This window comes from Vulpes lagopus, chromosome 7 (assembly GCF_018345385.1).
Source record: "Vulpes lagopus strain Blue_001 chromosome 7, ASM1834538v1, whole genome shotgun sequence".
Lineage (NCBI taxonomy): Eukaryota > Metazoa > Chordata > Mammalia > Carnivora > Canidae > Vulpes > Vulpes lagopus.
Window position 1 is genome coordinate 26,102,970 of NC_054830.1, and position 14,990 is coordinate 26,117,959.

The window sequence follows — 14,990 nt, forward strand, 5'->3', positions numbered from 1 at the left end:
CCTGAGTGGCTCAGTGGTTGAGCGTCTGCCTTCGGCTCAGGGCATGATCCTGGAGTCCCAGGATCGAGTCCCACATCAGGCTCCCTGCATGGAGCCTGCGTCTCCCTCTGCCTGTGTCTCTGCCTCTCTCTATGTATCTCTGTGTGTCTCTCACAAATAAATAAATAAAATATTTTTAAAAAAACAAAATGTTCCATGAGGCCTGGGCTTTTTATGACTTGTTTACCGATAGATCCACAGTGCCTAGAACAGTGCCTGGTGCACTGTGGACACTTAGTACTTGTGAAATAAATACATGAATGTCCAAAGTTGTTTGTGATCTTGAAATAATTATTAACCAGTCCTTAGACCACAGGTTGGACTATAAGACCTCTTATATACTGAAAATATTTCTTCTGGGTTGCTTTGGTGCTTTAGTTGAGGGTGGGGGTGGTTTCAGAAAGTTTATTTCTTAGGTCCTTCAGTCTCTCTATCTTTCCTGTGATGGTGTCTCTGTTTGGTCAGGACTTCTTTTTATTTGCAGTCCCTTGGCACATTTGAACATGTCTGACACCTCCTGCCGGTATTTGTTGAATGACAGAGTGAATGAGTCCTTGGTCTTGTCTGTGTTCCCTGGAGCCCACTAGACCCTGGAAATAAACTAATCCTACCCCTGGATGTAGTCATCTTTTTAAAAATTATTTTTAGTTTGTGGGATATTTTAAATAGAGTATTGGTATTTACATTATTTATTTGTTGATATTTACATAGATACATTTATACAAGTGGGCATATTCATTGCATTGCAAATTACAGTAGGAACCTAAAGATGTAAAGATGGCCAGAGTGGTGATGTCCTTCTACTAGTTTGACCAGGATGGGGAAGTGATGGGGGCTGATGGATGTGACTTCCCCTTCTCTGCCCATGGTGGCAGGAACTGAGAGCACTGAGGTTGGGGAAGAGGGTGCCTTTTAGAGGAGTACTCACAAATGCTCACCCAGCCCATCCCAAAGGCCCCAGCATGGGAAGTAGCCTGCCCCCAGGTGGAATGGCCAGTTTCTTGCTCACCTGGCTGCTACGTGTGCCCAGGCCGCGGTGTAGAGTTTTGCATGGAGGAAGTCAGCTGCTTTCTGGGCTGGGCACCTGGCCTGGTAAGGTGTAGTCAGGTATGCAGTAGACTTGGGGAGAAATATCTGCGATGTGGAGCCTAGGGACCCATGAGCTTGCAAGTAGTTTTTCACCAGAAACCTGGGGGTGGGGATAGAAGCAGGTAAGCAGTGGGGAGCCCTGTGGGATAGCCCAACACCCCTATTGCCCAGAAACATGCACTCTCATGCTCCCTACGGGAGAACCGGGGCCATGCAGGCTCTTGCCTGGTCCTGCCTGATGGTTATCATCACTCCTGAGCACCCCCAGAGCCCTCCTGCTGTGAGCCCCTCAGGAAAGTGCACCCAGAGGCTGTTGATTCTTCCTCAGGGAAAGGAGGCCAGAGCCGCAAAGCTGGACAGACACTCAGATCCTGAACGTCAACCCTTTCGGTATCTGAACAAACAGAATCTTTTCTTCTGCTTAGGATTCTGTGATTTGGGGATTCATGCTGAATTGTACAGTGACAGCAGGAATTAAATTTTCTTACTTGAGGAAGGATAGGTGTAAGAATGCTAACAGGAGTGGAGAGTGACAGGTGACCCTTGACTTCTTTCCTGTGATGACCCAGTGGTTACAGGCTGTGGGCTCAGCCAAGTCTGGATTCCCAAGCAGTTCTGCTGGGATCTCTGTGACACTTGTATGCATTATTTCACCTCCCTTGACCTCAGTTTCTCCATCTCTAGATGGGGATAACAATACTCACCTGAGTGAAAACTGAGACAATATTTGTACTCTGTGGGGCACAGAGTATCTAATACACGGTACTGTATCCCTCTTCTCATTTGAAAAAACCTATAACCCTTTATGAATGTGAAAGGCCTAGTCAGGCGGAGCCCCCACAGACAGAAAAGAATGAACAGAAGCTGCCAGTTGTGGGGAAGTCAACCCCAAGACCCTTCCTGCCCCTCAGGAGCCTCCATGGGCAGGCCCTGTGCTAAGCCCAGGGACAGGCGGTGAGCAAGGCCCTCGGGAACTCTGGCTCATGAAGAGAAACCCGGATTGTACTGGGTAGAAGGGCCGCTGCAACTCCAGATGGCATGTTCAGGGCTGGTATCTAAGCAGCGACCCGAGGGACTAGAGGAGCCAGAGCCGCTGACAGCAGGCCCAGCAGGCTGGGGCAGAGTTTTCAGGGAGGGGGCCTGGAGGGAAGCGAGCGTGAAGCCCGTGATGGGAAAGAGGAACTGAGTCCAGCTGGGGGAAGGGAGAGCATGATGGGAAGGGAGGTGGGGTGGGGGACAGGCCAGGTGCAGTGTAGCCTTTTCCCACGGGCTGTGGGGAGCCACTGAAGGAGAGAAGTGGCTGGAGCAAGGGAGAGCCACACTCCTGTTTGGCCTACGAGAGGCTCTGTCTGGGTGGCCTGGAGACACACCATGTGTGTTGGGCCATCTCTACATGGTGCTGCCCAGGGCCTGCTCCTGCCGTGGGCATCGGGCGTCGCTTCAACCCATGCAGGGGCCTTACCTGGCCGTCTGGAGGTAGAGCACGGTGTTCTCACCCTCATAGGTGCAGGAGGCTGTCACTCTGCTGACCAGGGAGGGCAGGCCGCTCAGCTTCGAGTAGCCATGGCCACCGCAGGCTCGACGGCACAACTCAGTCCCCTGGAGGCACAGGTCTGACACCATGGCCTTGATTCCTGCGCTCAGTGCGTGAAGCTGCAAGAACAGGGGGCAGGGCGAGTAAGAGGTCCCTCCAGTAACAACCACACTTCTTGCTCATTGAGCACAACCCTGTTGAGGGAAGAATTATTTTCTCAGCTTGAGCCTTTATGAATGAGAAGGGTGAGACTCAGAGATGGGATGTGACTTGCCTAAGGTCATACGATGAGGCAATGTAGCTAGCTGTAAAGGCAGTGAAAACAAAGAACTGTCCAGGCCAGTGTCTCCAGGTGCTTCCTGGGTTGGGCTCACCATCATTTAGGGTTTTGCTGGCAAGTGGAGTATTTGGGGGGCCGGCCTGTCCATCATCAATCCACTGGCCCGGGTTGTAGGAGAGGCTGCCAGCAGACCCGATTTGAGTTCTTGGTTCTTGAAAGCCCTTATCTATCTTTCAGACTTTTAAGTCCTTGGGAAGAAGGTCATGTTCTCTAATCTCTCTGTGCTTCACTTTCCTAATCTGTAAAATGGGAAGGGTTAATGAAGCAACGCTTATAAAGCACAGGGTCTGATGGATTAATCTTAGTGTGTACCTAAGTCTATTATAGTCTTTCATCTGAGACCCTTGGGGTTGGATGTGTCTTGGAATCAATATTTTCTGAATTTTAGAAAGCTAAAGCAGGGCGTTTATGGTAGATTATATATAACACCCAGAAGAGTCTGGGGCAACCTTAGTGATCAAACTCATTAGTATTTCTGCTGCAAAATGGATACACATCCAGCGGGATAAATCAGATCAATTCAGGTCATACTGTGTGACCAATCGTGTTCTCAGCAACTACAATTTTTTAGAGCTTTTTAGGTTTCAAATACACACCTGGGATTGTGCTCCCATGTTCTGTGTGTTATGTGTGATTATTCCCTCTAACATTTTGGGGGCTTTCTGGAGGCCAGATGTGGGTGGATGGGGTCAGGTTGCAGTTCCCTGTGGGTGCCCTGGGATATTGGAAGGCTGGGGGAGGGAGTAAAAGGAGCCCATGGAAACAGGGCTGAGGTTGCTTCCGCATGGGCAGAACAATCTCAGCCATTGTCCCAGCCTCTGCCTCCCAGCAGACAGCGGTTACCTCAGGCAGGTGGCTGAAGTCTCTGTTCAGAATGGCACTGTAGGAACTGTGGAAGAATTTCAAGAGGTTGCTTGCCAGGAAGTGGAACGCGTAGACTGTGGCCAACTGAGGAAGGAGTTTGTGCTGTTGTGTCTGATAGTCCAGGATTTTTACCTCTGGGCCGCTGAGGGGAAGAAAAGCAGAAGGTTTAGAAGACGGCTACATGCCACCTCCACCTTCCCGTATCCTCAGTGCCGTAAAAGACTTAAAAACTGATGGCTTTTTACAACTCGCTGAAAAACCTGACCCGAGCTGACATGAGGTTAGTAATAATCTTACAATTCCATCTAACATGAATACCCACACATTTCTCTGTAGAAATACTGACACGTTTGCTTACAGGTGCTGTTCCTTATGGGGGAAGTTTACAAAATTATAGCGTAGGTACCATTATTAACCTGCCCAAACCTGGAAAGTACTGAATTCCAACACATATGGTGCCACGGATTTCAAGTGAGGGGTTGTGGTTTGTACCCGGGATGATTTGAAATGTGACCTTTACTGTCCAGATGCACATAGTATATGCTGGGAGGTACATCGATCCTAATCTCAGTAACTGAGATGTGAATTTGGGGGAAATCGCAAGGCCGGGACTGCATCTGCCTTGTCTGTTGCTGTGTCTGCAGTGCCTAAGACTGTGTCCAGCATGAAGGAGACCAGAATAACTATTTCTGGATTAAAACAAAGCATGAATGGGGCACCTGGATGGCTCATTCGGTTAAATGTCTACCTTCAGCTTGAATGGTGATCTCAGTGTCCTGGGATCGAGCCGCATGTCAGGCTCCCTGCTCAGTGAGGAGTCTGCTCCTTCCTCTCCCTCTGCCCCTCCCCCTGCTCCTGCTCTCTCGCTCAAATAAATAAATAAAATCTTAAAAAGAAAAAAGCATGAATGTGAGAAGCCTCCTATGCCTGTTGGAGGATTCTTAGGTCAGCAGCCCCTCATTTGGACACTTAAAAAGCATTATTTATTTATTTATTAGGGGGAGTGGGGAGGGCAGAGGGAGAGAGAGAAAGAGAGAGAGACTCTCAAGCAGACCCACTGAGTGTGGAGCCAGACATGGGGCTCAGTCCCACGACCCTGAGATCATGACCCGAGCCAAGACCAAGAGTTGGATGCTTAACTACCCAGATGCCTCAGACATGGACTATTAGAACCATCCTGAGGACACTTTAAGTCAGAAAACTAGACTCTGGATGGGACTTCAGTGGCAGCACCTTTTTCCTAGCACTCTTGTCCTCCAGAGAAGACTCCCTCAGTCTGGGAATACAAAGCCCAGGCCAGTCACAGGTGCCCTGAGCTTGCCAGAGGAAAGGGCCCTGGGCTGCAGGCCTGGTACGCTTTGTTGCATTTCATTCTCCACGCTGTCCTGAAAGAGTACTCCTCTCACACCTATGTTGTAAGGACGCTGAGGACGCTGAGGGACAAGGAGGTGGGCGTGACTCACCTAAGGTCCCAGAGCTGGCAAGTGGCCCAGCCGTGTATCACCCAGGTCTGTCTGACATCTGACCCTAGTCCATTATGCATTAGAATGGATCCTTGATCCTGGATCCTTGAGCCCATGGCATGAAACATCACCAGATTCTTAGACCAGAAGTTCTCTCACTCTTCACATTACAGGTGAGGAAAATGAGGCCCAGAGCGGGCAAAGGACTTGTCCAGGGTCACTTAGCAGAGTTGGGATAGGAACTGCCAGATTGAGGGCACTTGGGTGTCTCAGTGGTTGAGTGTCTGCCGTTGGCTCAGTTGGTGATCACGAGGTCCTGAGATCAAATCCCATATCAGGCTCCCTGTGGGGAGCCTGCTTTTTCCTCTGCCTATGTCTCTGCCTCTCTCTCTGGTCTCTCATGAATATATAAATAAAATCTTAAAAAAAAAAAAAAAAAAGAACTTCCAGGTTGAAGCCCATCCCTCAACAACACAAGTTCAGTCAATTATGACAGTACCCTCTCTTTCCATGCTGCCACTATATCACCATTTGCTCAGCCCCACACTGCCGCATCCAGAGTCCCCATTTGGGACATAGTCTAAAAAATGATTTGCTCTTTACCTAAAATTAAAATTTAACTGGCAGCCGTGTGTGTCTTTACACAGGCATGCACATGCATGGGGACACATAACACATATTTTTTTTTTTAACATAACACATATTTAAAAACAGAGTCCAGGAGCACCTGGCTGGTTCAATTGGAGGAACGTGCAGAACTTGGTCTCAGGGTTATGAGTTCAAGTCCCACATTGGGTCTTGAACTTGGGTTAAATAAATATTTAAACAATTACCACAGAGTGTACAGTCAGCTCGTCAGTCCCACAGGACAGAGGGAGCATTAGCTGGGCAGAGTCACATACAACAAAACAGATCCAGACTTGGACATACCACAGGTGGATGGTGACAGCACAGCCAGATAGGACCAGCTTCAGTCATATACCATCTGATGTGACAGCTGGGCTCTCTCAGACACGATTACTCACACTCTGACAGAACAAGCTCAGAAGCTACTAAGTCACCCACAGCCTGTCAACCAGATGACAACCCAGACACAAGCCAGTCACAGCCGTCCAGAGCCTAGTGAGACTTGGACAGACTGAGTCAGATCTGATGCTACAAGGTCAAAGACATATGATCACACAGAAACCCAATAGGGACAGACCCCTACCAACACAGGCTGGGCAGCTGATCAGCTGGGGTTAGAGGGAGCTGGATAGAGACCCTTCAGACAAGGCCAGACGGACGGGGTCTGGGCAGAAATTGTGCATATGTCATGAGGGTAATGTGTACTCTGGCAGAGGGGTGGATCGGGGGGCAGGCACCGTGGGATGAAGAGGTAGCCCTGTCTGTGGTCAGCCTGTGGGTGTCCCTTGCCTTGGCCGGAGGCTGGACTGGTGGCGGATGACCGAGTAGCGGATGGCGATGACACAGGCCTTCTGCAGCATGGGTATGATCTCACCCAAGAGCAGGTCCACTCGCATCACCACCATCGATAAGTAGTTGATCTGTAATGATCCGACCTTGAGGTAGGTGCCGTCTGGCAAGACCTGGTGGACCAAACATGGGCTGGGTCTGAGCCAAGGCACCCAAGCCTGTCCTACACCCACAGTGTGGACTCCCATACGCTACAGGCACACAGTCCTCAGATCGCTCACCTGGAGCAGAGAGCGGACCGCCAGCCAGAGCGCGCTGCTTGTGAAACACACCTGTGCTTTGTGCTAAATCGTCACTGTCTCAAGTGCCTTGCTTCACAGCTCCTCTCCTGGGACACCTACGACCTCCCCCAAATCCACAGGTAAAGGCAATGCCTGGCAAGATGGGGACCTCCAGAACTTCCTCCAGCACTCGACTAATATCTGCTCAGTGATTGGTTGTCTAAGCCTCACTGTAGGTAAAAATGCATGTCACTCTCAGCCCTTCCTTCTTCCTCACGTTGCTTTGTCACCTACTCCATGACAGCTCTACTACCCCGTGAAGCTCTGAGCATTTACTCAGAACTCTGAGGCTCAGAGCGGTCAAGTGACTTGCCCAAAATCACACAGCTCTTAAACCGGGGCTTTACCCAGATCTGTGGGATACCAGAGCCTCTCTGCGGTTGGGGTGGGGTGCCCCAAACTCTGCTCTACAAAGGAGGACCCAGAGCCAGCTGTAGTCTGCACAGGGCCACTGTCCCCTCTCCAGGCAGTGGAGGCTTGCAGCTGCCCCAGGACTCCTACCTGTGCAAAGCGACTCAGCATGTTCTCTCTAGGGATCCGCACATGGTCCAGTCGCAGAAAGCCATGGTCTATGTGGTGAAAGCCCATCTTGGGCCCGATGTCTCCAACAGTGACTCCTAGAAGGAGATGGAGATGGAAACATCTGTCCGCCAAGTACTTTCTATACCATTCACACATGTCCCGGCTCCCCTGAGCCTCACAGCATCCAGTCACGTGGGGTTAATCACACCTGTTTTGCAATTGACTGAGCTGAGGTTGAATGTTGCTCAAGTTTACCCAGCCAGTTAGCACCAGGTCTGTCCAACTGGACTCCTCCCTACCCAAGGGCGACATGTCCCTGCTTCTCCTATCACCTCAGAGGCCTCAGGATAGGGAGGCCTGGTAGTGTCTCTTCCTGGCAGTGGGCCTGGGAGCCACATGGGCTTACCTGGCAGTGGGGTGTGGTCCTGGAGGCTCCGTATGGGCACAATAAAGGCGTGCATGCCCTGTCGGGCTCCTGAGCAGATCAGCTGGGCCTGGACCAAGGCATGGGTGGCGGACCGTCCCACTGAAGGCAGAGAGATGAGAGGCTCAGCATGATCTCTGGTGTAGGAGGCCCTGGCGTATGGAGCAGACAGGCTAACTCTCCCCATCAGGAACCTGGATGTGGGTCCAGTCTGTAATGGGTTAGGAGGACCAGTGTGGTGGCACGGGGAAGGGCACGGCACCCTGTGAAGCCAGGATGGAGTTTATTTGATTTGCCTCAAATGGTGAGAGCCAGAGGAGGATGCATGCGAGCCTGAAAGTTCCGGGCTTATTTTCTAGGGGGAGCTTGCACAGGGCAGGGAGGGCAAGGCAGAGGGAGCACTGTGGGCTTGAGGGCTGGGTTGGCTTGGTGGAGCCAGGCAGAGGAAAAAGGTAGCATCCAGGGCAACAAAGTGATGCTTTTTCAGCATACCCCTTGATTCACACGGCCTTGACTCATCCTTGGAAATGACTGCAACAGCCCTGAGAGCTTTAATATGAATGTCTGGCTCCAGAATGCACTGGGGCGGAGGGCTTTATGGACAGCCATTTGGTGGCTGGAGGTGCAGGGGGTTCTGTCTAAATGTCAGATGTGTGGAGCAAATGCCCTAAGATACACAGGCATGAGGTAGGGAGGCTCAAGGAGGCTGCTGGAGATCCATGGTGAGGAAACTGGTCCCTGATGATGGGAAAAGGTGTGCACTGCTGCCTCCCATCCCAGGGGCCTCAAAGAGTCACTGATCCCAGGGAGGGCGAACTGCTCCCAAAGAGCCAAACAAATCTAGCAGTGTTGTGCAAAAGGCACTGTGAAATGAGCAAGTCTTCCCTCCCCCCCCGCCCCCCCCTTCTCAAAAACCTATAAATGAATCACTCTATCATCCACCTAATAATAACAAATACAGATAATTACCATTTATCTAAACCCAGGTGGCGACGGTCCCTGTGCTGATGCTTCCCAGTTCTTGCAGGGCGAGTATGATGAGCCCCATTTTCCAGATCAGGAAACGGAGGTTCAGAGAGGCAAGTGAGGCACTCAAGGTCACCAGCCCCGAGGGGACGGAGCTGGCATTTCAAGCGGCCCGATTGCAAAGGCTGGTTTCTTTTTTCATCCATTCCCTCCCTCTCCTCTCTCATTGCTCTCTTGCCCCTCCATTATTTCTCCGACTCCTCTCTCTTTCTCTTGCTGCTTAGTTGTGCTCCTCGCATTCATTGTACTTTCTCCCCCATGGAAGCATTCATCAAATGGGTCCTGAAGCGCCACAGATGTGCCCTCAGAGGTGTGTTGTCTCAACCCCAGGAAGAGGAGCTCAGCAGGATGCCCTCCCCCTCTCCCCCCCAAATCAGGCAAATATCACTGAGCCTGGGGGAAGCCTGGTGTGGTCGCCACCTGGTGGCTACAGGGGGCATTGTGGCGCCTGTGGCCAGCTTGGGCGGAGCCTTCCTGGGTGTCCCGAGCAAGGGCTGTGTGTGATCTGGGCACTGCGTGACCCATTGGCAAGCTGAATCATTAACTCGGGAGGTGAGAGTGCCTGGGACTGGACTGAGTGTATGTGGTGTGTGTGTGCACGCACATGTCTGTGCGGGGGAAGGTTGGGTCAGCTTCCTCAGCGACTTCAAAGTTGGGGCTCTGAGCCACTCACTGATGAAATTTTTCACATCCCCCCTGTTGACAGAGTGATTCACTCAAGGTCACCAGCCTAGAACGGGGAATCAATCTGAGATCCGTTGGACCTCGGAGCCAGTGCTACTCTGCTGTCCAACTTTGTTCTCCTTGGGGACCGGGTGGGGCTAGGAGAACGGATGGATACTCACGGTCCCCAGGCCACCATTTGGTGGCCGTCATCGTGGGGCTGTGCACCACAAACTCCTGGGTGGCTGCATCATAGGTGGCTTCAGTCTCCAGGCCCTGAAGATATGTCCCTGGGAATCAAGGAGAGGAGTTAGTTAGACAGGGGGTCAGGACAGGGATCTCACCTGGGGAGCAGCGTCCTGGTGGGCCGGGAACTGCCAGGTACCAGCCCAGTCTGGAGTCGGAGCTCGCAGCTATACTCACAGGCATTTCCAGGATTTCACCCGTGGGCTGTGCCCACATGGCCAGCCTGTGACAAGGGATCCCTGCTGTCATTTCCAGAAGGGACAACTTGCCCCACACGCTGGCTCATAGCTGGCTCATACGGGGGCGGTGTTTGTATCAATTAGATAAAGGAACCCCCTCCTTCGAGACCCTTCACTGCCACCTGCTGGAACATTTGCATTGAAATATACAGTCCTGACGCTCCGGAACTGTGCACCACCTGAACACTGCAGGCAGAAGCCCTGGCTCACCGTGGCCCAGTTCTGTCTGGGCATATGTTGCGATGATCTGGAAATCGTTGCAGAGTGGGGCCCATTTGGCAATCTGCTCCTCCGAGCCCAGGCTCTTGAGGGATTTCAGGAACACCGTGTGTATACTGAAGGCCAGGTCTCCAGAAAGGGTTCTGTGGGGGAGAGACCCGGTGGTTGAGTAGCCCACCCGAGACAGGGACCCCGGTGCTGCCAGCCTGGCAGGGTGCAGGAGGGAAGGGGCATCCACCATACTGGCTTCCCAACGACCACTGCCCTTAAAATTGGGGAAAATCCCTCTCATGGGGTTCGGGCTTTCCAGGTGATCCCAGGTGAACTCCCCTCTGGTGGGGCTGCCCTGGAAGTGAGTACCTGTAACTGTAATATAATTCAGGACTGCCTTCCGGCCAGCCCTGGCGCTTTGCTATTGTCTGCAGGTGGCATTTCCTCTTAACGGCGGCTTCATAACGTTCATTCTGGGTCATGAAATAATTATCCTTCAGGCTAAACTCTGGGTCACTGTGGATGATACTTTCTTCAGAGACAGAGAACAGAGGACTTAGAGACCTGAGTGAGGTTCCTGGCACCTTCAGATCTTCCCGCCCTCTTGCCTTGTGGATGTGGAAAGGGAGTCAGACGTTATTGTCACTTTACAGATGTAATGACTGAGCACCCGAGATGGGAAGGTGACTTGTCCAAGGTTACAGAGCTATGCAGTGGGAGAATAAGGACCAGAGTCCAGGTCTTCTGCTGCCTAGGACTCTTCTATCCTTCAGATGGGCCCAGGGAATATGGACTGGTTAAAGATATCTTACAGTCCAAAGGAATGAATTTCTAACAGTGGAATTTTGAAAGCAAAATTTGTTATTTGAAGGACTCTTCTTCCAAGAGAAGCATATGGGCACAAAGCAGATGATTCACTCCCCAGCTTCCTCTTACCAACTTTCCTCCGGAGTGCAGTGTTCTGGGCACCTCCATCAAGGATGTTGATGAGCCGTTCCACGTTGAAGGACTGTATGTACCTCTCACTCTCTATGTCAGGGTGCACTTGCGTGCTCCAGGTATCCCCCAGGGACACTCGGTGCACTGGGCTGCCCATCCTAGCCTGGATCTCCTTGGTGCCTGAGGAGAGATACTTCTGGCCTAGCTGCTCTGAGCCTTGGGTGGTGCCAAGAGCCTTTGTGCAGGAGGAAGTGCCCAGAGCTGAGCATCAGCCAGGGGCTGCTTGGTGTAGGAAAGCAACTCCCCTTGGATATTTGAGGGCCACTGCACCCCTAACCCCCTTCTCTGTGGGCACTTGGCTGGCAATGTGTGCAGTAATTGCTCGGTAAATGGTAGTACAGTACCTGTTTGTTGAGCTTTGGACGGGATCCAATCACCGGGCTCGTGCTCCGTCTGCTGTAGCAAGTATTATAAGGGTTGCCTGGGGGAGTTCTCACAGAAAGTCAGTTAAAAGTCACACATGAAAAAATATTTGGTGGGGTTGAGCACATGTGGCCTGTAGCCACACAGCTGGCGGTGGCCAGGAGTTGGACGGGGTCTGACCACAAAGCACATGCTCTGTCCCCACTACAGCCCTGCCAGGGGCCCTCAACGAAGGGACCTGTTGTCTCATTCACCTGATCCCCTAAGTCCTGGGCTCGTTCCACCCATTTCTGTGAGCCTTGGGGGGTACGTCGGAGCTGGAGGGGAGGGGTGTGTTTACCCTGGGACCCCTGTGTGTCCCCCGTAGCCAGGGAGGACCCCTGTCCTTCAGGGAACCCTCAGGCTCTCAGAAGCCCCTGCTCCCCCACAGCAAAGCAACCACCAGGTATGGTCCATTCTACTTCTTGAGTATCTCAAATCCATTTGTTCCATCCTCGTATCTGTCCCCTGGCCACCGCCATTTCTCACCTGGCCTCAGACTCGCTTGTCTGTTCTCCAGGCTGCCAGGTTGAGCTCTTAAACTGCAGTCACATTGTTTCCCTCCTCTGCTTGGAATTTGCTCCTTGCCCATTATTTGTGGGAGAGACTCCACGCTCCCAGCCCATCAACCACTCAGGCCCCACCCACCTGCCCTTTGCCCTGCATCAGCCTATCAACAACCCCCCTCTCGCCCTGCCCCCAGGGTGCCACCCTCCCCTCCCTCTCGTCCTACCCTTCACCTCTGCTGCTCCCCCCCCAACCCCCACCCCTGTGTTCCTACTGAGACCCAGCCTTTCGGGGACCCCTCCTCTAAGAAGCCTTCCTGACACCAACAGCCCGCTGGAAACACGGAGTGCCCCCAGCTGGCAGGAGGCAGGCGGTCAGTCTTTCCCACCGGCAGCCACCACAACCCTACAAGTGCACTCCTGTTACTGTTACCCCTTTAAGAGAGGTCAGGAGGGAAGGAAGGAGACTGTAAGGTCATGTAGCCACAAGCGGCAAGTGAGATGTGCATGCAGGCTTCCAAACCGATACCCCCTGAGGGGGTGGCAGGGCCATGGGGGTGCTGACAAGGGGCCTGGCACGTTCAAGGAGCCCCTCTCATCTGGACCCCTGCAAGGCTGCCTAGCTGGCTTCCCGTCTTCCTATTCTACACCCTGACTGCTGCTGCCCCCTTGCTGTGCCTGGACACCCCAGGCCTCCCCCAACCCCCACATTTGCCACGTTGTAGTCCCTGCCTCAAACATTCTTCTTCTGGAATACTCTTTCCCCAGGTATCCTCTCGGCTCCCTCATTACCTCCTTCAAGTCTTTGCTTAATATCACCTTCTCAGTGAGGCCCACCTCACTGCCCTCTTTAAAATCTCACCTGGGGCAGCCTGGGTGGCTCAGCGGTTTGGCGCCTGCCTTCGGCCCAGGGTGTAATCCTGGAAACCCAGGATCAAGTCCCACATCGGGCTCCCTGCGTGGAGCCTGCTTCTCCCTCTGCCTGTGTCTGTGTGTCTCTCTCAAGAATAAATAAAGAAAATTTTTTTTAAAAAAATAAATAAAATCTTGCTTGGGATTGAGCACTTGCGTGGCTCAGTGGTTGAGCGTCTGTTCAGGTCTTGATTCCAGGGTCCTGGGATTGAGTCCTGCATCGGGCTCCCTGCAGGGAACCTGCTTCTCCCTCTGCCTAGGTCTCTACCTCTCTGTGTGTCTCTCGTGAATAAATAAATGAAATCTTAAAAAAACAAACAAACCAAACCAAACCAAAACAAAACAAAAAACGCAAGCCCCTTCCCCCAGCATTCCCAATTCCCCTCACCGCTTTCTCTCCAATGTACAAAATAATTTACTCACTTATGTTCTTGTTTCTTTTTTTTTTTTTTTTTTATGTTCTTGTTTATTGCTGTATCCCCTACTACTGCGTAAACTCCAAGAGGGCGGGGGCCTATGTCAATTACGCTAACACTTAGCACAGGGCCTGGCCCCACTGGCAGGGCCTAATAGATAAAGGGTTGAAATGAAATGAAAGCAAGCAGTGCTCAGAGTCATTAGCAGCTCAAGGAGGGTCATTACTCAGGAGGTCCGGTCCTCAGGGGCCTCCCACCCCCACCCCTGTCCCTGGGCCCAGCTCACCTGCTCACCTGTGTCCTGTGTCTGGCCTGCAGGCCTGGCCTCTCTAGCTGCAGGCCTAGGTTTCTTATGGGTAGCCCAGCCCACTTTCTCCTCCCCTAGAATAGGGCGCAACCTGGAAAACTGAAAGCTGTGCTTGGCAGGCTCTCAGCTCTCCGGTGCCCCTGGCTGAGCTCAGGGCTTTTCTGTCCTGCCCCCATGCCTCCCTCAGATGGCTGTGAGTGGCCTTTGCCAGGGCCCGGGCTGCCCGGAAGGGTGGTGGGGGAGGGGGACTGCTCTGGTGTCAGCTGCTGAGCCTCATCCTGCCCTTCCTCTCTCTGCCTATCTGGGCCTGCGTTCCAGAGCTTGTTCCCGGAACGTGCTACCCTGCATACCCTGCATCCCGGTTCGCTCTGCGCAAGGGAACACAGCACCCCGGCGTCCGCGTCCGGAGACTTGGCCTCAGATCCTCAGATGTGACTGAATTACTTCACCTCTGAGCTGCCCTTCCCTGGTCTCTTACCATTCACAGGCTCTGAAGAAGAGCTCTTGGTGGACTCTGAAGCACTGAGTATTTGTAATTTGGGATTATTACTGTTTTCATGGTTCCACATGGCAGAGCTTCTTAATTCCCAGGAGTGACGTTTAATGGTGGAATTTCCATTCTCTGGCAGCCTGTAGGTGAGGTATTTATGGGCAGGTGTGTGAGGGTTTAGGTTTTACAGGAAGCATTGATTTGCTTTATTATCAATACATAGTTTGAAGTACCCACCATGATCTAAGCAGTGTGGTACAGGAGGAAGCAAAAACAAAAGAAACACCTGTACCAGTCCTCTGACCTCGGGAAGCATCCAGGCTGGGGTTGGGGGGCTGCTGGGGAGACAATAATCACAGGAGGAAGGAGAAGGAAAACCTAGAAGGGATATGCAGGATCACATCTAATGAGTTTATAACTTTGTTGAACTAAAAACTTTCTTGCCCTCTCTTCCTGCTCCTGCTGTTCCCAGGCCTCTCTGGCTCTACTGGTCCAGCTCCTTTCTTCTTTTTTTTTTTCTTTTCTTTCTTTCTTTCTTTCTT

The 14,990-nt window shown here is 52.2% G+C and overlaps 1 protein-coding gene across 6 annotated transcripts in view; it reads right to left on the reverse strand.

Moving 5' to 3' along the window:
- ACOX2 (acyl-CoA oxidase 2) overlaps positions 1 to 14,137 on the reverse strand; it is a 30,445-nt gene extending 16,308 nt beyond the window's left edge. The window contains exons 1-12 of one of the 6 annotated variants that reach the window (XM_041762231.1): positions 13,946 to 14,137; positions 11,760 to 11,836; positions 11,353 to 11,535; positions 10,786 to 10,948; positions 10,417 to 10,568; positions 9,904 to 10,011; positions 8,015 to 8,134; positions 7,588 to 7,703; positions 6,746 to 6,918; positions 3,846 to 4,008; positions 2,591 to 2,781; positions 1,049 to 1,228 (exon numbers count right to left, since the gene is read on the reverse strand). In XM_041762231.1, the coding sequence (XP_041618165.1) occupies positions 1,049 to 1,228; positions 2,591 to 2,781; positions 3,846 to 4,008; positions 6,746 to 6,918; positions 7,588 to 7,703; positions 8,015 to 8,134; positions 9,904 to 10,011; positions 10,417 to 10,568; positions 10,786 to 10,948; positions 11,353 to 11,512 (1,526 nt within the window). In that variant the 5' untranslated portion in view covers positions 11,513 to 11,535; positions 11,760 to 11,836; positions 13,946 to 14,137. Of the gene's footprint in view, positions 1 to 1,048; positions 1,229 to 2,590; positions 2,782 to 3,845; positions 4,009 to 6,745; positions 6,919 to 7,587; positions 7,704 to 8,014; positions 8,135 to 9,903; positions 10,012 to 10,416; positions 10,569 to 10,785; positions 10,949 to 11,352; positions 11,536 to 11,759; positions 13,310 to 13,937 lie in introns of those variants that run through there. The other 5 variants (XM_041762230.1, XM_041762228.1, XM_041762232.1 and 2 more) reach the window with 5 other exon arrangements.
- Positions 14,138 to 14,990: the final 853 nt, after the last annotated feature.